This window comes from Pelophylax lessonae, assembly GCF_965119305.1.
Source record: "Pelophylax lessonae genome assembly, chromosome: 5".
NCBI classification, from domain to species: domain Eukaryota; kingdom Metazoa; phylum Chordata; class Amphibia; order Anura; family Ranidae; genus Pelophylax; species Pelophylax lessonae.
The window spans coordinates 100,648,116-100,675,052 of NC_138772.1; the positions used below are offsets into that span (position 1 = coordinate 100,648,116).

General features: G+C 44.1%; 1 protein-coding gene across 2 annotated transcripts in view; it reads left to right on the forward strand.

Moving 5' to 3' along the window:
- Positions 1-26,937, forward strand: part of ESYT2 (extended synaptotagmin 2) — a 280,454-nt gene that overhangs the window by 242,543 nt on the left and 10,974 nt on the right. For both annotated transcript variants that reach the window (XM_082257732.1, XM_082257733.1), the window contains 5 exons: positions 1,853-1,939; positions 13,724-13,873; positions 18,999-19,375; positions 25,475-25,573; positions 26,432-26,563. In XM_082257732.1, coding sequence (XP_082113858.1) covers positions 1,853-1,939; positions 13,724-13,873; positions 18,999-19,375; positions 25,475-25,573; positions 26,432-26,563 — 845 coding nt within the window. The remainder of the gene's footprint in view (positions 1-1,852; positions 1,940-13,723; positions 13,874-18,998; positions 19,376-25,474; positions 25,574-26,431; positions 26,564-26,937) is intronic.

Consider the following 26,937-nt stretch of genomic DNA (forward strand, 5'->3'; position numbering starts at 1 on the left):
TGTGTGTTTGAGAGGCCAGGATCTTAGCCCCCATTTACGATTGAGTTGCTTGTCATGCGATTTGACTGGTCAATTCGCATGGCAAGTCGCCTCCTATTGCCGGTAATGGCACTGTTAAAATCAGTGCGACACCAACTTTGCAGTGCCGCACCGATTAGTAAAAGTCGTTACTGCACTACTTTTGGCGATTTTCAGGTGCGACTTGGATAGACATCTGTGCATGAAGCCTCACAGATGTGTTCCAGGTTGCACCCGAAGTCGCACTGACATGGGGCTTTGAAATCATGCAATTTCAGATGAAGCTGCACGATTTCAAAGCTGCAGTCAATGTGAACAGGGGCTTCCAGCCACTTGTACTTTTGACTTTTTAGACTTTATTTATACAGTCAAAATTCATTTTTATATGATTAGATTTTATTAGAACCCCACACATTAAGATTTGTGTGTAAATGACACCTTGGCAAATTGTACAATGTGATTTGTATCAGATGGTCAAGTTTAGGATCAGGGGCTTGTTGTACTTGGTCTTCTAAGCAGGATACTGTATATGTGTTGGGAGGGGAGGAAGTAACCTACATGCTTGTACCAAGGATTGATTTGCTGCCGTAATACAGGTGAATGATTCATTGAGAGAAATCCCAAAAATAAACAGAAGATGGCAGCAGAGTATTCTTTGAGTAAAACAATTGAGGATGTTGCCTGTATTTAGACATTAATTACTATGTACTTGTTATGCATTAACTCTTCAATGTTTTGTTTGCCACGGCCTTTGGCTTTTTTGGTGTTTTCCATCTTTTTACCTAAAAAAAAAAAATGAACTGTAATAATAAAAAGTAGATCATATTAAAATGTTTTCAAGATGACACATAAAATCACTTTTGCGTACAATGAAGGACACAGAAAGTCTATACCTGTTGGTTTAGGCTGCTGCCTACAGGATAATTGGCCATTAGCAAACAAAAAACTATAGGCCTGCATACAATTACCCCTCCTATTTCAGTTTCTTGTCAATGTCCTAGGACGATGAACATCATTTCCACAGCTCTGCTGTTAAAGTGTTACTAATCCCAGAACCTGCATTCACTATATCTGGTCTCACACAGTACACAGAACATGGAAATGCAATTCTTTTAGTAAATATAAATGGGTAAATACTTTTTGTCATCAGCAGTATATACAGTATCTCACAAAAGTGAGTACACCCCTTACATTTTCATAAATATTTTATTATACCTTTTCATGTGACAACGCTGAAGAAATGACACTTTGCTACAATGTAAAGTAGTGAGTGTACAGCTTGTATAACAGTGTACATTTGTTGTCCCCTCAAAATGACTCAACACACAGCCATTACTGCTTTTCTACAAAACTAAGGTGCATTGCTAATAGGAGGGACTGTCCTAGGTTGACCTACAGTTTTTTGTTTTGCCAGCCTTAGTCTCTAATGGCTCGTTTCCACTGAGCTTTCAGGTTCGGTTCGGTACGGTACGCTATTTATGCCGTTTCCATTATGAATGGTACCCTAATTCCGAACCGTACCACTTTTTTGGGGTACCAAGCACATTAGACCCGTATCAACAGGGTGGAGCTACACTCTGCAGAACTTTGGTTGACAGAGAATCGTCTATCACAGCTTTCCTGCTACACCACGCCTATCATGAAAGGGTACTATTGGCAGTGGAAACGCAATGTGTACCGTACCGTACTGAACCGTACCGTACCACTCAGTGGAAACGAGGCATTAGTCAACTCCTTAAAATTGATTTTACGGTTAATACAAAAATCTATTTTTTTTTTCTTTCTTTTTTTTTCTTTTTTTTTTTTTTTTTTTATACTTGTCTTTATTCAACAGGTCAAATACAAGACTGTTGAGCCAGTATGGGAACAGACATTCACTTTCTTTGTCCACAATCCTAAAAGACAAGACCTAGACATTGAGGTAAAGTTGCTTTTTGTATAATTTTATATAGTTAGCCATGCATATTACAGTGCAGTTATTCTTCTGCAATTTAGTAACAGTTGAAGTTCACAGCACAATATACTGGACCCGAATGATAAATGGTTGGGTTTGAGTTAAACATTTTATTTTAGAGCATATGGACAGAAGCTAGAACATTTTACATGTGTGTTTAAAATAGATGTACACCCTTACTGAATGACCTTTAGCTAGCTACAACATTGTGTATTGTAAATCATTTCTGAGTAACTTCTCTTTGCTTCATATACAGGGGGTACGGAAAGTATTCAGACCCCCTTAAATTTTTCACTCTTTGTTATATTGCAGCCATTTGCTAAAATCATTTAGGTTCATTCTTCTTCCTCATGAATGTACACATAGCACCCCATACTGACAGAAAAACACAGAATTGTTGACATTGTTGCAGATTTATTAAAAAAGAAAAACTGAAATATCACATGGTCCTAAGTATTCAGACCCTTTGCTCAGTATTTAGTAGAAGCCCCCTTTTGATCTAATACAGCCAGGAGTCTTTTTGGGAAAGATGCAACAAGTCTTTCACACCTGGATTTGGGGATCCTCTGCCATTCCTCCTTGCAGATCCTCTCCAATTCTGTCAGGTTGGATGGTAAACGTTGGTGGACAGCCATTTTTAGGTCTCTCCAGAGATGCTCAATTGGGTTTAAGTCAGGGCTCTGGCTGGGCCATTCAAGAACAGTCACTGAGTTGTTGTGAAGCCACACCTTCGTTATTTTAGCTGTGTGCTTAGGGTCATTGTCTTGTTGGAAGGTAAACCTTCGGCCCAGTCTGAGGTCCAGAGCACTCTGGAGAAGGTTTTTGTCCAGGATATCCCTGTACTTGGCCGCATTCCTCTTTCCCTCGATTGCAACCAGTCGTCCTGTCCCTGCAGCTGAAAAACACCCCCACAGCATGATGCTGCCACCACCATGCTTCACTGTTGGGACTGTATTGGACAGGTGATGAGCAGTGCCTGGTTTTCTCCACACATACCGCTTAGAATTAAGGCCAAAAAGTTCTATTTTGGTCTCATCAGACCAGAGAATCTTATTTCTCACCATCTTGGAGTCCTTCAGGTGTTTTTTAGCAAACTCCATGCGGGCTTTCATGTGTCTTACACTGAGGAGAGGCTTCAGTCGGGCCACTCTGCCATAAAGCCCCGACTGGTGGAGGGCTGCAGTGATGGTTGACTTTCTACAACTTTCTCCCATCTCCTGACTGCATCTCTGGAGCTCAGCCACAGTGATCTTTGGGTTCTTCTTTACCTCTCTCACCAAGGCTCTTCTCCCCCGATAGCTCAGTTTGGCCGGACAGCCAGCTCTAGGAAGGGTTCTGGTCGTTCCAAACGTCTTCCATTTGAGGATTATGGAGGCCACTGTGCTCTTAGGAACCTTAAGTGCAGCAGAAATCTTTTTGTAACCTTGGCCAGATCTGTGCCTTGCCACAATTCTGTCTCTGAGCTCTTCAGGCAGTTCCTTTGACCTCATGATTCTCATTTGCTCTGACATGCATTGTGATCTTGAAGGTCTTATATAGACAGGTGTGTGGCTTTCCTAATCAAGTACAATCAGTATAATCAAACACAGCTGGACTCAAATGAAGGTGTAGAACCATCTCAAGGATGATCAGAAGAAATGGAAAGCACCTGAGTTAAATATATGAGTGTCACAGCAAAGGGTCTGAATACTTAGGACCATGTGATATTTCAGTTTTTCTTTTTTAATAAATCTGCAACAATGTCAACAATTCTGTGTTTTTCTGTCAGTATGGGGTGCTATGTGTACATTCATGAGGAAGAAGAATGAACCTAAATGATTTTAGCAAATGGCTGCAATATAACAAAGAGTGAAAAACTTAAGGGGGTCTGAATACTTTCCGTACCCACTGTATCTCCAATCAGATTGAAATTTCAAAACATGTTTGAGTCTGATGGGGACTACGAGAATCTAATAGTATTAACACTGATGCATCAGATTTTCAGTTTTCAGTATGTTAGGGACAAGCAAAAAGGTGTTTGGGAATACCTCTCCTGTATTTCAATTGGTTAATTGGAGTTCCCAAATGTTCAGGTAACTGACAAATGAGAGTTTGCAGTGTTGTGCTCTGCAGTTATGCCTCTTTAAAAACATGAAGGGAACTTTGTTACTGACCATGTCTTTTTTCCACATTGCAGGGTTGATTTACTAAAACTGGAGAGTGCAAAATCTGGTGCTGCTGTGCATGGAAACCAATCAGCTTCCAGGTTTTTTTTTTTTTTCAAAGCTTAACCACTTCCGGACTGCCGCCGCAGTTTTACGTCGCTATTTTGATGTTAAATACCGGTGTTATGGCAGCAGATAGCTGCCATAACCCCGGTATTTTCTTACAGGGTGGGCGGCCCTCTTTTGCATAAAAGTAGTCCCAGCGGCAGATTCATGGGATCACTTTTATGGGCGGCAGGAGAGGAACACCCCCAATCCCCAAGATGGCCCCAACTCGACTCTGGCCTTGGAGGACCGGAAAAACGTCATACGTCGCTTCCTCCTAAAGGCCTTAAAGGGCCAATTTTTTTCAGTATGTCTTTTTTTTTTTTTTTTTTTGCTTTTAAGTGTAGATGTGAGATCTGAGGTCTTTTTGACCCCAGATCTCACATTAAAGAGGAGCTGTCCTGCTTATTTTTATTACAAGGGATTCCTTGTAAGAGGAATAAAAGTGATCAAAAAGTTTTTGTTTAAAGGGACAGTGTAAATAAATAAGAAAACATTTTTTTTAAGTGCCCCATCCCTCTGACCGCGTGCGCAGAAGTGAAAGCATACCCAAGTCGCGCCCACATATGTAAACCGCGTTCAAACCACAGATGTGAGGTATCGCTGTGATCGTTTGAGTGAGAGCAATAATTCTAGCGCTGGACCTTCTCCGTAACTCTACACTGGTAAACTATAGACCATTCCACGAACATGCACAATTTTAAAGCATGACATGTTGGGTATTTGTTTACTCGGCTTAACATTATCTTTCACATAATAGAAAGAAATTGGGATAACTTTACTGTTTTCTCATTTTTTAACCACTTAAGCCCCAGCCCTATTTCGGACACTTTTTGTTTACAAGTTAAAACCAGTATTTTTTCCTAGAAAACTACTTGGAACCCCCAAACATTATATATATATTTTTTTTAGCAAAGACTCTGGAGAATAAAATGTCGGTCATTGCAATATTTTTGTCACGCGGTATTTTCGCAGCGGTCTTTAAAATGCCATTTTTTTGGAAAAATTTAGAAAAATCACATTTCACTGCATTTAAAAAATACTAAACAGTAAAGTTAGCCCGTTTTTTTTTTTTGTATATTGTGAAAGATGATGTCACGCCGAGTAAATAGATACCCAACATGTTATGGTTTAAAATTGCGCCCCACTTCCCCCCCCCCCCCCCGTGGGATGGCGACAAACTACGGTCAATAGAGATCTCAATAGGCGACACTTTAAATTTTTTTAACGGTTACCAGTTTAGAGTTAGAGTGTAGCTCTTTTTTTAAATTATTGCCCACGCTCTGGCGATCGCTGCGATACCGCACATGTGTGTTTTGAACAGCGATTTCACAGCTTGACTTCCGTATACGTTTTTTTGTGTGCGCGAGCTAACGGTGATGGGGGCGGCTAAAATTTTTTATTTTTTTTTCCTATTTATTTTATTTTTTTACTTTATTACAGGTTTTTTAAAAAAAAAAAAAAATCTGATCACTTTTATTGCTGTCACAAGCAATGTAAACATCCCTTGTGACACCAGTATGCAGTGACAGGTACTCTTTATGGAGGGATCGAGGGTCTGAAAGACCCTCGACCCCTCCACTGCACTTCCATGTATGCAAAACGCCGAAAACGAAAATTTTTTTCAAAACCACTGCGCAAATACGCTGTGACATAAAGTATTGCAACGATCTCCATTTTATTCTCTAGGGTCTCTGCTAAAAAAAAAAATATATATATATATATATATATATATATATATATATATATATATATATATATATATATATATATATATATATATATATATATAATGTTTTTAGGGTTCAAAGTAATTTTCTAGCCAAAAAATACTGATTTTAACTTGAAACCAACAAGTGTCAGAAATAGGCCTGGTCCTTAAGTGGTTAAAGCGGTTGTAAACTTTGTTACCTACAGGTAACCCTATATTAAAGAACACATGGAAGGGCAACGCACATGAGACAAGCAAAAATAAAAATTCCCAGTTCAATTTGCTAACCAGTTTGCTTACCAACCAAATTAGCCTGTCTAGCAGTTTGCGTCAAAACAGGGGTTTAGTTAGCACACATTTGCAAACGCATGTGTGAGTTGCAGGGCCACTCCACGGCACCCTGTATTACCTGCAGTCCTAACTCTTGTAAGTTTATGAGAATCTTCACAGTGGAAGCACATGCAAGCTAATGGATAGATAGGGGGCAGGTGAGCCTGGAGGTGGCCCACCTGCCCCCTATCTATCCATCTATTCTTTGTTGTTAATGTATACTGGTGAGTGGACATACTGGATGCCTTTTCTGTTGTACCATTGGCTGGGCGTCCATTATGCCCCCGAGTACCTTTTAGGAGGGTGGCCCTGCAGCTTACACATGGGTTTGCAAATGTGTGCTAACTAAACCCCTGTTTTGACGCAAACTGTTAGGTTAATTTGATTGGTAAGCAAATTGAATTTTTATTTTTGTTTGTCTCAACCTTATATTAAGCCTTACCTGTAGGTACTGTGAATATCTCCTAAAGTTTAGGAGATATTCAGAGTGCGTGCAGCTGATGATCTTCAGAGCCCATGCCGCAAACAGGTGATGTGAGTGACATCATCGCAGCTCCGGCCACTCATAGCACCGTAGCCTGCGAACCCGGAAGAAACTCCAGGGAAGATGTGTGTGATGCAAACTTGCTCATTTTGCTTTGGTCTTTGTCAAGGCTGGCCATACATGGATCACTTTGTTTTTTGATCAGCCAAGGGGCTGTTCAAATAAAATAGTGGATTTCTTTATCCACAAAAGATAGGTGAATGTTCTATTGTATTCTGACAGTGAGAAATCCTCTGCTGTCAGAGTACGCCGATCAGCCGGTTGGCTGCAAACGCTGATTGAATGAAAGAGAGGTCTATCATTAGATAGACTTCTAGCGGAAATGGCTTTAGACAGTTAGAAATTTGTCCGGTCGCTGCTGAACTGGCCGAATTGCAATCCATCTATGGCAGGCTCAAGAAACTGCAGAGTGACAGGAGCAGCACAGATGCACAGAATAGAGAAGATTCTTGCATTTTAGGTCCTTATGTACTGCTTTCTCTCCAGCCAGAAGAACAGTGAGCCAGACAATAGTGACATCACCATATCGCACCCAAAATCTCATGAGACTAGCAGCAGATTCAAGTACCTTGGATAATTTCATACTGCAGATGTACAACTATGAGGCTACAGAAAAGGAGTGACTTGGCATCTTTTAAATATTGATACATTTATAAATCCATATACTTGGACTATACACTTTCTCATTCAGAAAGAGCACATTGCCTCATGGCCTTTGTCATTTCTGCAGTTTACCAGTCTGGCTCACCACTTCATAAGCTCGTGTTGCCACTTCTGCACACCCTTCTCACTGCTGCTGGAAATAGCCTGTGCAGGCGCACTGATCTGCTAATTGTCGTGTTGTGTTTCCAGAAGCAGATGATATATAAACAAGAGTGGGCTGTCGCACCTCTTTCGATATGGCATTTTGTTGGTGCCAGTTGTCTGTTATTCAGCAGCCTACTTTCTATTGGTATTGCTCATTTGTATGCCTGTGCTAGCTTGTGTTGTTTTGGTGCCTTTAACAGATTTAAATGTGAGTCCAGCTATTTACTGCCCAATCCTTAGAGAAGAGGACACAACTTTGAACCTTGCTACATGTAACATTGTGGGTTAAATGGAAACTATAACGTAAGTTCACAGTTTGAGCAAGAGTTGTAAAACTCACCTGAAAATAATTTTTAATGCGGATTTCACATTTTTTTAAAGCTCCAAATGTTCCATAATTTGATCATTGCACTATATACAGTAGTAGTTGTAATGCTTCATTGTAACTGGGCATCTGTATATCGGGGCACACAATTGGCATCCCTATTAGAAAAATGGCAGTGAGAATATGAAGGCCTCTGTCATTTCAGAGGAATGGACCTGGAACAAATATGCAGGTCAACTCCTGGCTACATGTTGCAAGCTTATTCCAGATTATTGACTTTTTTTCTTAGGAGAATTCTTAGGAGGTCACCAATTGCATCCTCTGTATTTCTCCCATTACAAAGTTCCTTTAATGGTTGTGTATATCAGCGTATTTATTTTTCCTAGAAAGCCTGTTTTTCTCACACATGACCACTAGTTTTGCACAGAGAGAGAAGCAGTAAAGCATGATTATTGGGCAACAGTGCTAAGCAGGAAGGAGTCTGCATATGTAATGAGCAAATATGGCTTCCAGTACCCCCCCCCCCCCGCCCCTTGTACAGATATTTTAAATTAAAAAAAAAAAAACTAGCAAAAAATTCTACCTTTCTATCCTCTAGTTTTAACAAGCAAATCTCAGCATGATGTGAAATTGACCATTGAAAGTACAGGCAGTCAGGCAAGTCATCTACACAGATAAAAATGTGCTGCACCTCACTGTGTGAACAGTCATCAGTATATTGTAATACATCTCCAAATTGTACATCATGTTTCATAAAAATATTTGCAGCATCTCGCTCTGATGACACAATGATGTCCTTATATAATGGGGGTTTTAAGCCAGGCACTACACCCTTTTCTCTCTCTCTCCCCCCCTCCACCCTTTTCAGCCCCCATTTTTTTCTATGATTTCAGATCCTCTTGCTTCATCTAATACAGCTGGCATTACACCCCCATTACCATTCGCTCCCTTGTCCTTTTCTGTTTTAGGGCCTCCAGAGCCCGCTGTCATCCTCTCCCGATTAGTCATATTTAGAGGCTCCCCTCCATAATTGCCTCAACAATTGGTCTACGAATGCTTACTCCCTGCCCACCCAGCCAATGCTCACAATTGGGGCTGGGCGATATGGCTGAAAACTGTATCACGATATCAGTGTTTCATATCGGTCGATATCGATAATTATTGATATTTTTTATTACCCATTTAAAATAAGGACCCTAGGGTGAGAATGCAGGGCGGCGGGCATGGTACAGGAGAATGCAGGGTGACTGGCATGGTGCAGGAGAATGCAGGGTACTGGCATGATGCAGGAGAATGCAGGGTACTGGCATGGTGCAGGAGAATGCAGGGCACTGGCATGATGCAGGAGAATGCAGGGTACTGGCATGGTGCAGGAGAATGCAGGGCACTGGCATGGTGCAGGAGAATGCAGGGCACTGGCATGGTGCAGGAGAATGCAGGGCACTGGCATGGTGCAGGAGAATGCAGGGCACTGGCATGGTGCAGGAGAATGCAGGGCACTGGCATGGTGCAGGAGAATGCAGGGCACTGGCATGGTGCAGGAGAATGCAGGGCACTGGCATGGTGCAGGAGAATGCAGGGCACTGGCATGGTGCAGGAGAATGCAGGGCACTGGCATGGTGCAGGAGAATGCAGGGCACTGGCATGGTACAGGAGAATGCAGGGCACTGGCATGGTACAGGAGAATGCAGGGTACTGGCATGTTGCAGGAGAATGCAGGGTACTGGCATGTTGCAGGAGAATGCAGGGTACTGGCATGTTGCAGGAGAATGCAGGGTACTGGCATGGTGCAGGAGAATGCAGCGTACTGGCATGCTGCAGGAGAATGCAGCGTACTGGCACGCTGCAGGAGAATGCAGGGTACTGGCATGGTACAGGAGAATGCATGGTACTGGCATGGTACAAGAGGATCCGGGGTTGTGGGCATACTACAGGAGATGCAGTGCTGTGGGCATGGTACAGGTAGACCATGCCCGCAGCACTGCATCCCTTGTAGTGTGCCCGCAGCCCTGCATAATGGCAGGTAGTGAAGCTGTTTCACTTACCTGTTCCAGAGGCGCCTTCATTTTAAAAATGGCGCCGCCCGGCGCCAACACGTCACTGCGCACGCGCCGCCACCGCTCCTGTAATTTCGGCTATTCCCGGCCTCTCCCGAGCGGCGGCGGCGCGTGCGCGGTGACATGTATGCGACGGGCGGCGCCATTTTTAAAGCTTAAACCCGTCTGAGCTGACTTTTCGTTTTATCGTTCGAAGCCTTTTATTGCTATAGAGCACGGGACTATCGCGATACCTATCGGTATCGTTTTATCGCCCAGCCCTACTCACAATCATGTTTTCCCTGTCAGCATTTGTTTCCTGCACTTCTGGTTGAATGTACTGTTTGTCAGGGCTCAAGATTTCAAGTCCTGAGTTACTAGCCAGAGATGCTTGTCACCAGTTGCCCCACCCAAACCCTAACCTGCCCTGTCCCTAATTCCATCCCATATTCCGCCCCTAGACACGCCCTCATAAATTAGCTCATAAAATGACACTGTTAAATATTTTATGCAGAATTAAGTTACAAAAATAAATAATAACTTTATCAGTGCCCATCAATGTAGCCTCATCAGTGCAGCCTGACCATTGCCCATCAATGCAGCCCTTTAGTGCAGCCTAACCAGTGTATGGGGATCAGATAGAGGACAGGAAGGGGAAAGACGGCCAGATCATCACACAGTGCAGGGATCGTCTGCTGTGACAGCTTTGATTTGAATCGCCTGGCGCCCACAGTCACACAAAGTCCTGCCTCCTGGACCAGCTCCTATGATAGACATCACACATTCCGGCATTGGACCGAGGCAGCCCCACACTTGTCCTCAAGATTTTTCCCCTCGCCAAATGTGAGCAGGCGAGTGGAAATTTTCAGGACTGCTCTATATGTATATGTATATATGTATATGTACAGTATGTATATATGTGTGTGTGTATATATATACACACATCTTTTCATTCCCTACTTTTACGTAGTATATTTTAGGTTTTGTTATATAATGTGTTCTTTTTATAGTACCTCAATAGTTTCCTTAAAAAAACTGTGAAAGATAGCATTGGAAGAAAAAAAATATATTTACAGTATGTGGGTACCTTCAGGGGAATTCAAGGCAACACAGGGCATGCTAAACTCTGGCTGTGAGGCTGAACTATAAGAGAAATTGGCCGCACTCCAATGTAGATGAAATCAATATGCTTCTTTACTGTAGCTAGTGCATAGTACCTATTCGGGAAGTCTTGCTGAGTTAATGCAACATTTCTGCCATGCTCTGCTGAATAGTACATCGTCTTGTAAGAATCATTCTTTTTATCTACAGCAAACTGTTACTTTATTGTGATTTTATGAAAACAACATGCCCCCTGGCCACAGGAAAGAGTCACGGAGAATTCAGCTACACATTGATCTTAGAGAGGACAAGCCAATTTTTTTTTTTTTTTTCTGTATAGACAAATTAAAGTAGAAATAAACTGAATGACGATTGGTCTCATTTTTGTTTCATTTAAAGCGGTTGTATCCCCGACAAAAAAAAAAAAAACCCTGCAGGACAAAGGCATAATGAGCTAGTGTGCATCGCATACTAGCTCATTATAAAATACTTTAAAACGAAGCCCTGAAACGGTCATCCGGACTCCGCTGAGGGAGCTTTCATGTTCATCTGGGTTCTGCGGCTCTGCCGCTGTGAGTGGCTGGACCCGCGAATACGTTACTCCCACGCATGCACGCAGGAGTTCCCTTTCTGGCAAGGAGCCGGCAAGGAACTTGAAGATCCGCCGGACCTTCAGAGCTCCTGCGCCGTTGGTGTCAGCGGCTGCATGCAGGGCCAATATCTCCTAAACCTTGCAGGTTTAGGAGATATTAATTTTACCTACAGGTAGCCTTATTATAGGCTTACCTGTAGGTAAAAGTAGAAAAATTGAGTATACTACCACTTTAATGAAGATTTTATTACATCCTTTGTGGCCTTTTAGTGCTGCTGATCTTCTGCAGCCACTGCTGGGCTGCAGGCATGCACTCCGGCAATGATTGCATGGCATTTCCTAGGGTGGGTTTGTTGATGGTAAAACAGTGGTGAAAACAGTGGACTATGTCTGCTTAAGGCTCCGTTCACATCTAGGCGTTTTGGGGCGTTTTTGGAAAGTTTTTCTGCTCTAGGATCAGCTCTCAAAACGCCCAACAAGACAAATCCTATTCATTTCAATGGCCCCTGTTCACATCTGAGCGCTTTGACGCTGTATACAAAACGCCCAACGCTCAAAAAAGTACATGAGCTTCTTTTTGGGCAGATTACAGGCGTTTTCCATTGGTATCCAATCAAAAACCGCCTGCACAAAAAACGCCTGTAAATCACGGTAAAATCGCGGTAAAAAACGCGCGAAAACGCTACGCTCAGGTGTGAATGTAGCCTAAAGCGCTTGTTACCTCAACACTTCATATTGCTGATATGTGCCTGCTGTACCATGTACTTGTATGAGAAGGTATCCTGTTTTCTTTGTATTGCTTCTATTATGTGAAATCCCTGGTGTTCTGCCAGCCCCTAAGCTTTCTTTTTAATAACTGGCCACACTAACCAGGAGAGCACACCGTGGTCAGTTCTCTAGCTGTCCTGGGAACTCAGTGTGCTCTCCAATGATCAGACTTGTCCTGACATGTCCCTGCTGCATAGCCATTCACTGGGAAGCTCATTGTGCTGCTGCTGCTTCTCCTCCTCCCCCCAGCTCTTATGCAGCTGAGAACAGAGGGAATGTGGTCAATTATAAAAAATGAAAAAAAGGTATTTGTAACTTTTTTTTTTTTTTTTACTTATATCTACTTAAAAATGTTTTGCCTTTTATTTCAATTTTAAACGGAATGGGTTGTTTTAAAATGTGATCATTTACAGTCACTTTATGTATGTTAAAATGGCCACTTGGGGTCTCCTTCAGACAGTCATGCGACACGGTGGCAGGGCAAGAGCACAATTGAGAAGCAGAACAGAGATTTGTTACCCAGTGTCTGAAAGACAACCTTCATGGCTTGGTCAACAAGTATTATTTCAACGAAAGCTGAAGATTTAAACAAGGATCATTCATTTAAAAATTACATCGTTGGTAAAGTTGAATGAATGCATGAGGACACCAGTCCATCTAGTTCTACCTGTGTGGATATGTGTTTCAGTCAATACAATTTGACTGTATATTGTGTTATCTAAGACGACATTGAAATGTTTTAGTGATAGGGTTTACATATACTTTAAGTAAATTGAAAAAAAGTTTTTACTTACGATCATATCTTTTTGGCACAGTAAAATAACAGCTATTGGTATACAAACACCTGGTTATAAATTTAATAAATGCACTGTAACAAGCTGACACTGGGATATTTAGGGCAGCTTCACACTGCCCCACTGCACTTTGGCCAAAGCACAGCCAATCCTTGATTTTTGTGCGGGTTAGCTGCACTTTCCCATAGACTTCTATCAGATCCTGCGATTTTGGTGCGGTTTCAGAAGACTCCCCAAACCTCCAGCATGCTGCATCCTTGGTGCACTTTCTGAAACCGAATCAAAACTGCAAGACATCATATTGTCTATGGGAGAGCGTAGCTACCCTGCACGAAAACCACGGTTTAGCTGCGTTTTGCCTCAAACGCAGTGGGACTGCACCAGGGCAGTGTAAAGCCACCCTAAAGATCTTTTGGGACAGAAAATTCCCAGGAAAATGTGGTCATCATCTTTCTGGGTTAGTGCTTTGATACTGACTTTGTTCACTCTTGCAGGTGAAGGATGAATATCATCAAAGTTCTATGGGAAATCTAAAGATTCCACTAAGCCAGCTGCTGACCAGTGAGGACATGACAATTAATCAGAGGTTTCAGCTAAACAACTCTGGTCCAAATAGCACGCTGAAGATGAAGATTGCACTCAGGGTATAACTATTAATTTACTTGTTTTTCATTGTTTTATGTCTGAATTAGCATAGAGTTTGTGATGGCTGAACAAGCCAGAAAAAAACAGTGAAAATGGCCTACATCTATTTTATTGTATCCACACAATAAACAATTTCACCAGCAGGTAGCAATACATGAAATACCTTAAATAAAACTCTGTTTAAAAGACAGTGGATGCATGAGAAGTTCCTTTTAAACTGAGGCTTATCAATTCACCTAGGGCTTTCCAAGTCCCTTTAGCTATTGCTTCCCCTTATACCTGTATAGGATCTTTAAGGCTCTTTGGTACCCAGTGGAAAATGCATAAATCTATTTTCTCTTTCGTTCATGGACAGAGACAGCTCCTGATCTTCATAACCGTTGGTTATACAGCCCCTTACAAGAGTAGGACACTAGGCAGAAAAAAAGTCTGGCTATGCCTAAAGGCAGTCCCAGGGGGTATACTCCCTCTCTCTGCTATAGGTAGTCCCAGGGGTATACTCCCCCTCTCTGCTATAGGTACCAAGTTTTTTTCTGCCTAGTCATAAGTAAGGACCTAATTCCTGGCTGGGATCTCTGGTCCTGGCAGTTTTTATTTTTAGAATTTAGAAATTCTTCTCCTGTTTTTTTCCTGTGAGATCTACCATTAACTGCCAGACTAGGGAACGGGCTGGATAATCTAGATCCAGTGGTTACCCAAGTTGAGTCACAGCGTTCCTCCTGGCTGACAGCCCTCCCATTCCAATGGCGAGGGGTTCTGTCTCGAGCGGTGCCCACCTGGTTCCTAGTATGGGGAGTCCCCCCCCCCTCTCCCCCTGGAGGGTTTTGGGGTGGACATGGTCCCTATCCAATTCCCCCCCCCCCTCCACTTAGGCTTGGGCTGTGTGGGTGGTTTGGGCACTTTCTGGGGTTGGGACAAGGCAATGTGCTGGCGATTGGGGGGTGCGCTGCCGGTGACTTGATCATTGGCTGTGCTGGGGGGTTGTACCCTGGTCGGGGCTCCAGCAAGGGCCCCCCGACCTGCCTGGGCCTTTCCTTGAGGCCTAAGGACCCCTCCTGGGTCCCTGGGGACATCATGGTGCCGCCATTTTCTTGTAGCCTGTGTGCTTCAATGCACTGTGGCCATGTTTGTGTAGTCCGGTGGCCATTTTGCAGTGGTTTGCCATTGAAAATAGCGGAGGCTATGACAGTGGAGGCCTCTGGTGGCGATTTCGGTGGTGGGAGCCCCTCCTCATCCTCTGGTGCTGACTCCTGGATCATTTTGTTTCCTGATCACCGCTTCTGCAGTGCAGATTCTCCTGGTGGCTACGGTGCCTGGTTTCTGGTGGGGTCCTCTCCCTCTCTGTTGAGGATCGAGTGCTCTGTGACTGGCAACTGGGTGGTGCTGCCAGACTGGTGGGGGTTGTCCCTTAGCAGTGTTTTACCCTTTTTTGTGGTGTCCCCCTAGTTTAATGGAGTCTTTGGAGCACATCTCCCCACCTGATCCCCTCTCTCCATCGATGCACTGACGGCGGTTCTGGAGTCTCTTGTGTCACAGGAGTAAGTGGTTTTTGGGCGACTGGCTGGCATAAAGCGCCCCCCTCCTTCCCCTGCCTCATCTGTCTTCTCAGGTCCTGAATCTGAGTCGGCCACCGCAGACGTGGATCACCCTTCTGGTTCTGCGACCACGTGCCCTGAATCATCAGATAGTGAGGAAGATTCCTCCGCTTCTGCAACCACGCATGAAAAGGCGCTGGTTGATGTACTGATTGTATCTGTGCTTGAGACTTTGGTAGGGGACGCAACTGCGGCTGCGACGGAGGCACAGGTTCCCTTTGGCACTCACAAGCCATCCAGAGCGGCAAAGGAGTTTCCTTTCCCCTCCTATTTTGACTGAAGAATGGGGATCGACCAAAGTGTCCCCTTGGGGTCCCTTAGCGAGTTGCTAGGCGATACCCCTATGAGCAGTCCCTTCTTAAGAAGTGGACTGTTCCACCGGTGGTGGACCCTCCGGTTTCCAGATTAAACAAGGCAAGCATGGTTCCGGTTAAAGAGTCCCCGGCCTTTAAGGACCCGGCTGACAGGAAGGCAGAGGCTGTGGCCCGCAATTTGTACACTCTGGCTGGTTCGGCACTGAGGCTGATATTCACCATTGCCCTGGTGTCGCAAACTCTGATTGAGTGGGCTAAACTTTTACGCTGTAACCTGGAGGGGGAGTAGCTCCTCCCTGCCTTTGCTGAGCTGGCAGACCAGGGCCTGCACTTTATTTGTGATGTCTCTTTGGAGGCGGCTCCCCTAGTGGCTCGGCTCTTTGTTTCGGCAGTGGTCCTGAGGAGCATTATCAGTTTCTGGCATTACCTTTTGGTCTCTCCTCTGCTCCTCGGGTCTTCATGAAAGTGTTGGCCCCGGTGCTTGCATTGTTATGCCAATTAAACATTGCGGTACTGGGCTACTTGGACATCCTCCTTCTGCGTTTGGAGTCTCCTACTGCTCTGGTGGAAAACCTGGAAATCACCATATGAACTTGAGGCAATTTGGCTGAATTCTGAATTTTCAGCAGTCTGGTTACGTCCACAAGCTGGATTATCTGAGTCTGACTTTGGACTCAGCATTAGCCAGAGTGCTCCTTCCTCTGGACAAACTCCAGAAACTACAGGCTGCAATCCAGCAGATGGCCATCCCTCTTGCATGGTGCACGTTTAATCTGTCAATGCCACGGCCTTGGCTTATGTCAATCACCAGGGGGGCACAATAAGTGTCCTGGGGGCTTTCGAAATAGCCGGGTTTCTAAGAAGGGCAGAACGGTTAATTACAGCCCTCTTCACCGTATACATTCCCGGGGTGGAAAACTGGCAGGCAGATTACCTAAGTCGGCAGCTATTGGACCAAGGGGAGTGGTCCCTTTATCCGAAGGTGTTTAATCAGTTGTGTCTCCAGTGGGGCATTCCCGAGGTGGATCTGTTGGCATCCCAGCTCAATAGAAAGGTACAGAGTTTTGTGGCACGGTCACGGGATCCTCTGGCGGACACCACAGATGCGCTGGTGGCCTCGTGGGGTCAGTATCATCTGATTTAGGCTTTTCCTCCTCTCAAGCTTCTGCCAAGACTTCTACGCAGGATTGAGGCAGAAGGGATTCTGGTCATCTTAGTGGCCCCAGACTGGCCTCGCCGGACTTGGTACGCCGATCTGGTGTGGCTGGTCGCCGACGTTCCTTGGAAGCTTCCTCTCAGGGAGGATCTGCTGTCCCAAGGACCAATCTTCCATCCTGCTTTACAGTAGTGAGTCGGTGTTTCCAACGCTGTTAAAAGCTAGGAAACGTACTTCTAGGAAGATCTACTGGCATACGTGGAAGATGTACATTGCATGGTGTGAATCTCTTGGGGTTCATCCTCGCTCTCTTTCGATGGCTTGGATCTTGACCTTTCTTCAACAGGGGGGTTGAGCAGAAACTGGCCTTGGGTGCTATCAAGGGTCAGTTGTCGACCTTAGCAGTCTTATTTCAATGGCCTTTGGCCACATACTCCCTGGTGCATACTTTTCTTCAGAGAGTTAGGCACTTGACCCCTCCAGTGCGGTCTCTGTTAAGGACCTCGATTTGGTACTCTCACTCCTCCAGAAGCCTCTTTTTGAGAATCTTTTGTGAGATCCCTGCTTATACTGTCCCATTAGGTAGCCTTTCTGGTGGCTTTCACCTCTGCGCGCAGGGTGTCGGAATTGGTGGCGTTATCCTGTCGTTCACCTTACTTGGTGGTTCACAGAGATAAGGTGGTTCTTCACCCCTGTACATCGTTCCTTCCAAAGGTTGTCTCTGATTTTCATTTGAATGAAGACATTGAGTTGCCTTCGCTATGTGTCCAAGGGAAAACATCCCAAGGAAATTGCCTTGCATGCCTTCAGATGCGGGCCGGGGCGATTAGGGTGTACCTGGCAGCTGCGGAGTCTTTTAGGAAGTTAGACTCACTGTTTGTGCTCACGGATGGGCCTCGGAAAGGGTTGTCCCTTTCTCTGCGACTATTTTCAGATGGATCAGACAGACGGTGATTTAGGCCTATTCCATCAGGGGTTAGGTTCCTCCTTTCCCTGTCAAGGCGCACTCTTCTCGGGCGCTTAGTGCCTCCTGGGCCTTTCGTCATCAGGTGCCAGTGACGCAGGTTTGCAAGGTGGCCACCTGGTCGTTGGTGCACACTTTCACAAAGTTCTATAAAGTGGATGTGTTGGCATCTGCAGATGCTTCCTTTGGCCACAAGGTTTTGCAGGCTGCTGTTTAGTGGACCTGATCCTCTTTGAGGGTGTATTGTATTTTTCAGATGGGCTCCAGTGGTTTTGGTTGAGCTCCTGTTGCCTGGTTGGCTACAGTTTAGCCTTGGGAATTTTCTGCTGTTCCCACCCCTCATGTTTAACACTGCATTGGGACGTCCCAATGGTTATGAAGATCAGGAGCTGTGTCCGTCAATGAACGAAAGAGAAAATGGGATTTTTTACTTACCGTAAAATCCCTTTTTCTGATCATTGACGGACACAGCACCCACCCCTTTGTGTAGTTGTAATTCTTTGACACTGCGTATAACAAAACTGAGTACCTATAGCATAGAGAGGGAGTATGCCCTCCGGGACTGCCCATAGGCATAGCCAGACTTTTTTTTTTTTTCTGCCTAGTGCCCTCCTCCTGTAGGGGGCAGTATAAGCAATGGTTATGAAGATCAGGAGCTGTGTCCATCAATGAACATCAGGGAAATGGATTTTACAGTAAGTAAAAAAAATCCCTTTTTTTTTCTCTTATTTGGGAACCCAAGAAAATGGAATTCTGTGACATTCATAGCTATATGGATGGTTTCGATAGAAATGGGAATATTTCCCAACAAAACTCATGGATCAGTATGAATGTGTGGAGGATGGGCTTTTGGGCAAATTTAACATTAGCTGAAAGCATCTGAACTTTTCCTGTCAGAATAGCCTGCCATTCAGACATGAACAGTTATGTCCCCTCTAGGTTCTAAACTTCCTAACTACATCGGTTTGTCACCTTCCCCCACAGTAACCACGCCTCTTAAGTTTTCATGAAACTTCTCCTACCTTTTGATTCTTGAAAGCAGAACTACTTACTCACCTTGTCTTGTAACATTTCATTCATATTTTGCTCCCATAGATTCTTTATGTGGACAAACCTGTGCGGTCTCCTGATGAACAGTATACATCCCAAGTAAAGAGGCCATCTATTTTCAAAGGAAAGAATCCGCCAACACCAACTCCTTCCCCTACAGCAGCCGATGCACAGAAGCCTCCCCCTACACCCAAACTAGATGCCAACAAAAAAACAGAAAATGGTGAAAAAGAAAGCCCCCCAAGTGCTAGCCCCCAGAGACCAACAGAACTAAACAAAAGCTCTTCCAGCCTCTCAGGTTCCAGCTTTACATATTCTCCTTCTCACATGTCCACAAAGGAGCCCACTCCCAGCATCGCCTCGGACATCTCCTTACCCATAGCCACTCAGGAGCTTCGCCAGCGATTGCGGCTACTTCAAAAGTAAGTGCTCATCTTCTTACTTTGCATGTTAACTTTGCATGTTAACTGGTGTCAGAACTTCCCTAAAGTTTAACTAAAGGCAAACATTTTATGATATTCTGGAAAGGGAAAGAATGATTAAAAGCCTTTCTAGATTTTTTTTTTCTTTCTGCCTGTGCCTCTTTAGTGATTTTTGTTAGTCATGCATTAAATAACAATAGATCTTTAGTTTCTAATCATGCACCTACCCTCAGGTAACTAGAAAGCTCAGGGATATCCCCTATATAACCTCTCCTACTTACAACTAGGGCTCAATTTTTTTGCAGTCTTTAGACGATGAACCATTTTTTTCTCTGAGAGAAGCTTACAGCTTTTATGTGGAGTTTTTTTTTTTTCCTCTATAAGATTCTTCTAAAGATTCCTGGCTGTGCTATAGCCACTATGGTTCCTTTCTGCTTCTTCCAGATCAGTTGGCTTCTCACTTGAGCCATGGGAAATCGTCCCCATTCCTGCCTGTAAGAGTTTCTGGGTCAGTGTGTACTGTATGAGAATGATGTAATCAAAATACTGTAAAGAATACTTGAATAGGTATAGTCCAGCACTTAATTGCATCCAGCAGCGCTCAATATATCAAACCTATATCACAGATCATATAGTCCTCAAATAGAAAAGACTGTCTTTAGGCTCAGTCAAATGTTCAGAAAAAAACCAGACAGTTCATATAATAATAATTCCCGGTGTTTTGATGTCTGCAATCAGGTTCCAACCTTCACCACACCAAACGTGACCCCCCCTAGTAGTGGGCACTCACCAGAAATATTATAAATATACGCCTGTAAGCTTTGGTTGCTTGGACCCTTGACACCTTTGGATATCCCCGTCAGTACCGGATGATCTCCACATACGTGCTCCAATCATGGATCAGGATGTGTCATGGAAATAAAGATGGGGGCACAATAGTGTGATACCGTTTCAACATTTATTGCACAAATCACTCCAAAATAAAACCCCAAATCCAATATGCTTACATATGAACAGATCTTTCAAGCAAAATAGTAGTAACCCATTGGTTATGGCCAGCTCACCACTGCTGCATGAAAATATTCCAGCCTCCTCTGGGGTGAGATCCGGATCCCAGCCAAAACTTCTTGTGGTTACCAGGGAAACAGCATGCCTGTGTTCTGACGCGTTTCGTCCGTTTGGACTTCAACTGAGGACCAGGCATGCTGTAAAATGCTCCCATATTTATTCACAAGATGCCTAGGACTGATCCAGTGAGTTAGATGCAGGTGCTAATATAGGTGTGGGTCTGTGGTCAGCCAGCAGCTGGCCCTGTCCCTGAAGACCTATTTTAGGGGTATTCCCACCATGAAAGGTTGGGGTCTGATACCTTACATCCTACCTGGATGAAGGAGCGCTGGCTGTCGCAGCCATGGATTCTGAGTGGCCAATAAATGTGATGTAATTTTTTTTTATCACAGTCTGGCACAAATCTGTCACATCAGGCACTGCCTCCATTTTCCTCCTTTTCAATTCTATCTGCGTTTTGCAGTTGGCAGTCAGAATTACCCATTTCTCATCCTTCCCTTTGGCCTCCCCATGCACCCCAGGTCAAAAACAAAGTGCTTGCACCAATCCAAGCTCTGTTCTCAGGTGATGCACGTTGTGGGTTACCTGAACAATCTCTTGCTAAAGGATTAGTCCTCCCTATCCCTGTCAGTCAGGGTCCAGCGGACAGTGCAGGCTCTGCAGAGATTAGGTTGGATCCTTCATCTTAGTTGCTGTTGGACCGCCCTGTGTGCCAGACCTGCAAGGTCAGACTCTTCCTGGCATGGTGGATATATAACCTGGCATTGAACTCAGGGAAACCTGATGAGGAAAGTTCTTTTGACAGATAAAAGCCTGTCAGGCTGGAAAGGAGTACTAGATGGTCCTCCCTATTCTCAGGGGATTTGATCATTAGAGGACATATCTTCCCATCAACCTCCTGAAGCTCATGGCAATTTGGTTTTCTCTGTATCAACGGTCCCCTTAATTGCGAAGTGACCCAACAAGACTTAAAATGGAATATACCATGGTTGTGCCCTACGTCAACCATTGGGGGGGGGGGGGGGGGAACCAGAAGTCTCGCAGCTCAAACAGAAGCAGATGAGATCTTGGATTGGACAAAACATCATGTTCTGACTCTGTTCACTGTGCACATCCCAGGTGTGGAAAATGACAAGGTGTCAGCGTCTAGATCTAGCTGCTCTCCTTCAAGAGGTGTTCCAAGATCTTTGCCACAGGTGGGGAAGGCTAGGTGTGGACCTTGTGGCATTCATATTTAACAGACTGGATAGTTTTGTTGCTAGGTCTAGGGGCCTTTCTGGCCTTTGCAGAGAATACTCTAATTCCACCTGATCTAGGCCTCCCCAGCTTCTCCCTTGTCTGCACCACAGGTTCGAGTTGGAAGGCTAGGCAGAAAAAAGTTCTGGCTACACCTATGGGCAGTCCCGGAGGGTACACCCTCTCTGTTCCTGCGTAGGATGTCAGTTTTTTTTTCTGCCTAGTAAGAACCTAGTTCCTTGCTGGGATCTCTGGTCCTGGCATATAAAGTTATTTTTTTTATGTAGACCTTTTTTTTAGCTAGCCTTTTTATCTCCTGAACTTTTTTTCCTGTGAGATTTTTAAGCAATTATGCTGGGCGACAGACTGGACCCCCATATCCAGTGGTCACCCCAGTCTGGCCATCAAGCGCGTGCAGACCTTAGCTCTGCGCTGGGACAGCCGCGACATAGTCCCACTGGACGGGCACTGGCCCTTCGAGTTAAACGTCTTGCCAGGACGCACACGACATGGTCGAGGCTTATGTCGCAGCGTTCCTATTTGGCCGACAGCCCCCCTACTCCGGTGGCGTGGGGTCCTGTCAAGAGATGGCGCCCGCCTGTGTTCCCGGTATGGTGAGTAAATTGCCCCCCCCCCTTCCCTGGCGGATTTTGGGGTGGATGCGGGCCCTCTCCCTGGGACGGTCGGAACCTCACACTCCTGGGTTGCCCTCAGTCCTGTTGTGACCCCCCCCCCCCATGGGGGATTGTTTGGGCCTACCTGAACCTGGGGCCAAGTGTGCAGCCCGCATGGGGGGCCGTGGGAGTGCGCCGTCCGCGACGCACAATGATCATGCGAGGGGGGCCTTGGTGGAGTTTTTTTGAAGTGGATGGGCGTTTGGGGGGTCCCCCTGTGGGTCCCAATTCCCACTATTCCCGCGCAGGCCGCCATTTTGTTGTAGCCTTTGTCTGCTTCTATGGAGGCGGCCATCTCGGTACACCCATTTTCGGCAGTTTTGCTGTAGATTTTTTTGCTGTGAAGGCCGGTGGGAGTGCCTGAAGGACAGTGAGTCTTGAGGGTGGTCTCTCCCTCTTTGTGGGGATCTGTTAGTGCGTGCCTGACCTCCGGGGGGGGGGGGGCGCTGTAGCGCTGTGGGTCCATTTTTTTCTTAAATTTCCTGGCGGGTTCCTCAGGTTCAGTATGGACCCTGCTTGCCATTTTTTCCCACCTGACCCCCTAACGGAGTCCGTTGTTGCCTTTTTGTCAGTTCGGGACGCATTTAGGCCCGAGGGTGGTGGTAGGTGCGCTAAAACGTTTCTCTACCTACCCCTGCCTCATCTAAAGTCTCGGAGTCTGAGTCTGGCTCAGCCACCGCAGACGTGGGCCTCCCTGCCGGGTCTGTTACCTTGCGCCCTGTCTTCTCGGATGATGAGGATGACATTTCCACCTCCCCTGCTGCGACAGGCGCTGGTGGACGCACTGGCTGTTTTCGGTGCGTGGCACCCTGCAATTTGGGGGTCGCAGCGCCTGGGGCGCAGGTGGCATCTGGCACTCACATGCCACCCGGAGCTGCTCTTTTTGCTGGCTGCTCATGCAGGAGAGGACTGTCTGAGACGTTCCCCTGGGGTGTCTAAGCGGCCATTAGCCGTTGCCCTTTTGGGGGAGTCTCTGGTACAGAGGACTTTTCTGCCTCTGGTGGACGTACGGTCTCTAGCTGAATGGGACTACCATTGTTCCGGTGGAGGAATCCCCGTCCTTTAAGGACTTGGGGGATAGGATGGCGCGGTCTGTGGCCTGCGCTCTGTGCTCCCTGGCGTAGCTACACTGGGAACAGTGTTTATGTTTGCCCTTGCCACGCAGACTCTGCCTGATGGGCGGAGTCCCAGTGCCGTGACTTGGTGTGGGGCATGTCCCTCTTGCCCTGGGGGAGCTGTTGGACCAGCTTGCCCAGGGGCTGCATTTTGTTTGCGATGCAGCGCTGGTCGATGCTCCCTTTTTATAGTCACCTTGTCGTTTTCGGCGGTGTTTGACCGGAGTCTACTTGACCGTAGTGTTGGTCTGCGGATCAAACTTCTACAATGGTCTTAATGGATCTCCCTTTTAAACTTTGTCATGGCTGCTACATGTTTCAGTTACCATATTGCAGATTTATAGCTTCTCCATCTAACTTATGACAATTAGTCATTGTTTGTTATACCATTAGAATAAGGCATCATTTTACCAATAACTTGACAAAAATAATGTTCTTTAGCAAGGAACATACATTCCACATTAATAATTATACTATCAACATTTGTGTGTGCTGTAAACTGCCTCCAGCACTGTTCCTGTTCCTTCTTACCGGAGGCTGCCATTTTACTGAAGCCCAGAGCCCTTAAACAGCCGTAAATCTTTAGGCTGTCAGCAGATTAAACACTACAAATTCGGCACAGTGCCTAAAAATAGAGAACTGAGCATGTACAGAGCATATATATATACATATAGACGATATAGACCTTTATTTTTAATGTTTTACATTGTTATTCCTACAAAAGGAGCCAGCCTGATGTGATCTAGCAGGACTTCATTTCCTGACTAAAGTTCCACTTTAAAGATCAGAATATAGTGTATTTGCCACTGTCACAAGTGGCCGAGAAATACAGCAAGACCTAGTTCTCCAGTGTCTCAGGCAAGCATTTTTTCATTGCTCACGGACTGATAACTGCCAGTCTGTGGACATCCAGCTGCTTAACAGAGGGAGCATTTGTCCTCAGACTAGTAAAAAAGCATTTTGAGGAGCAGCAAAAATGTTTCTGTAGCACTACTAGGAAGCAGCATATACCATAAATTTCAAGTCGACTTTATTCACTAGTAAAAAGACTTGATTTAAATCAACTCTTTTTAAATCATAATTTTTAAATAGCAACGGTCATCTCTGTCCAGCAGCGGGTCCTCCTCTGATGCACTGACTCACCAACAGTCCCATTCACTTTAATGGGATAGCTGGTGATGCGGCAGTGACACAACAAGGTGAGGGACGTGGCAGCAGCAGGTGAGTGGATTCCCACTAACGGGCGCTGCCATGATGGATCTGAAATGACAGGTGCTCTTTAAATGTAAGGACTCCTTCTTGCTGGTAGTTGGTGTGAAATTGTGTGAATACATCAATGCAGTACATGTTATATCACATTGCAGAGATTGGATTCATATTGAATGAGTTTACAAAAAATTTAAGTATTGCAGAATATACATATATGCAGAAAAAAAAAAATATATATATATTGCATAACTAAGCTCCATTTCATGCTGTATAAACAAAATTATTAATTTATCTTAAATAGAAAACTATCTTTAGATATATTTTCATTCCAAAAGCATTTTAATAACTTAAATGTGACAAAAGTAGAAAAAAAATCAGATATAAATAAAAAAAATCAAGATTTAAACGTAAAAAATCAGAATTTTTTCTTTTTTTAAACGTTGATTTTTATCAACCCTGATTTAATTACATCCCATACAACATTTTAATAACATGAACACATAAAAGTATTTACTTTAGGCTGATTCGTTTCTCATGTTTATCTAAAAACAATAAATGCCTAAATGTACCCCCTTCAACACATTCCATTATGCGCCACTAGGCAAATGTTCCTTCCACAAAACTATATGCAGACAGGCAGTCCGGGATTGTAAAGTTTGTCCGTACACTTTTTGCTTAGAACACAATAACGTTTTTAAAAAAAAAAATGTAGAACAGGATGCAGCAGTACTGTACAGTAAACATGATATAGCACTTCCTCCAGCTGCTAATATACTAAACACCCTTTCTCTTTCCAGTGGGACATCCTTGGGCCAGTCGCCTCTAGGACAGATCCAACTAACCTTGCGGTATACCTCTCACAGAAATAAACTTGTGGTCTTGGTACATTCCTGCCGGTAAGTCCATACATAAAGCTATATAAACAGGAAAATGAAGCTTGTTTTAAAAGAAATTGTAATACAACATAAAATATGGAAACATTTAAACACTACATTGCAGTGTTAAATTACAAATATATATATATATATATATATATATATATATATATATATATAATATATATATATATATAATATATATATTCAAACGCAAATCGTAAAAAAAAAAAAAAAATCTGTCCCTATGCTTGTGACTGCTGTAAAGGTATTTCATAATGCAAGCTTTATGTTGCTGGAGGTAGCTGATATTGTAGGTGTTAAATGTGCCCTAAGTGTGGGCTACTTCTTTTTACCACAGCTAAGGGGGCAGTAGAACAATTTGCAGAATAGTAAAGGTACTTGCAGGGACAACAGGATGCATGTACTTACAGACTTTAACTAAGCAAGTCAACTTTTACCTAAATCTGTTAACAAAAATCAATATAATAAGTCAATATAGTTTTCTTCTAGCAAGCATCTAAAAAGGGCAGTATATGTCCTATTTACTAATATATGCTCCATGCACCTCCCAGAACAGGTCACATGGCCTAAAGAGGAGCAGGACCTCTCCATTTGAACTCTGATCCTCCCTTGTAACAAAGATCACATATGAACACATATGTCACATATGAACCTTTAGTTTTTTTGTTACAATATATGGCCAACACTGAAGGGAGCCTGGAGCATCATTTTCTTTAAGAAAAGTTTTTGCCCTTCTGCAACTCTTTAATCTGTATAGGTCAATAATAGTATATGTTGTTGTATTAATTTGTATCTGTAGAGAAAAGTGATTACATCAAGAATTTTTAAGACCGCTTTGTTTTGTTTCCCATGTAGTAACTTGATAGCCTTCTCTGAAGATGGCTCCGATCCATATGTAAGATTGTATTTATTACCAGACAAGCGAAGGTCGGGAAGAAGAAAAACCCACGTGCTTAAGAAGACATTAAATCCTGTATATGATCTAAAGTATGTCATGTTCTTAATTTTTGCAGTTCGTTATTCATGTATTTTTTTTAGGACTTGGCAGGAGAAATGAAACCTCATTTAAAATAATTTAAAGTACTCTTCTTATGACATCTTAGATTTATGAATTTAATGAAATTGCAAAATGCTCAGCAAGCAGGGAAGTGAGAAACTGTTAGCCATGGAAAGGGTGGTGTTACCCGAAAGATATGAGATTTAATTTACCTCAGACAATATTTGGGTTAAAAATTAGATTTCTTTGACTATGAATGAAAGCTTTAAAACAGCAATTATTTTATTGGTATATAGTTTGAAAGCCTAAATAATTTACAACAATCTATCTATGGTACATACAAACAAATGGAAAATATTCCTAG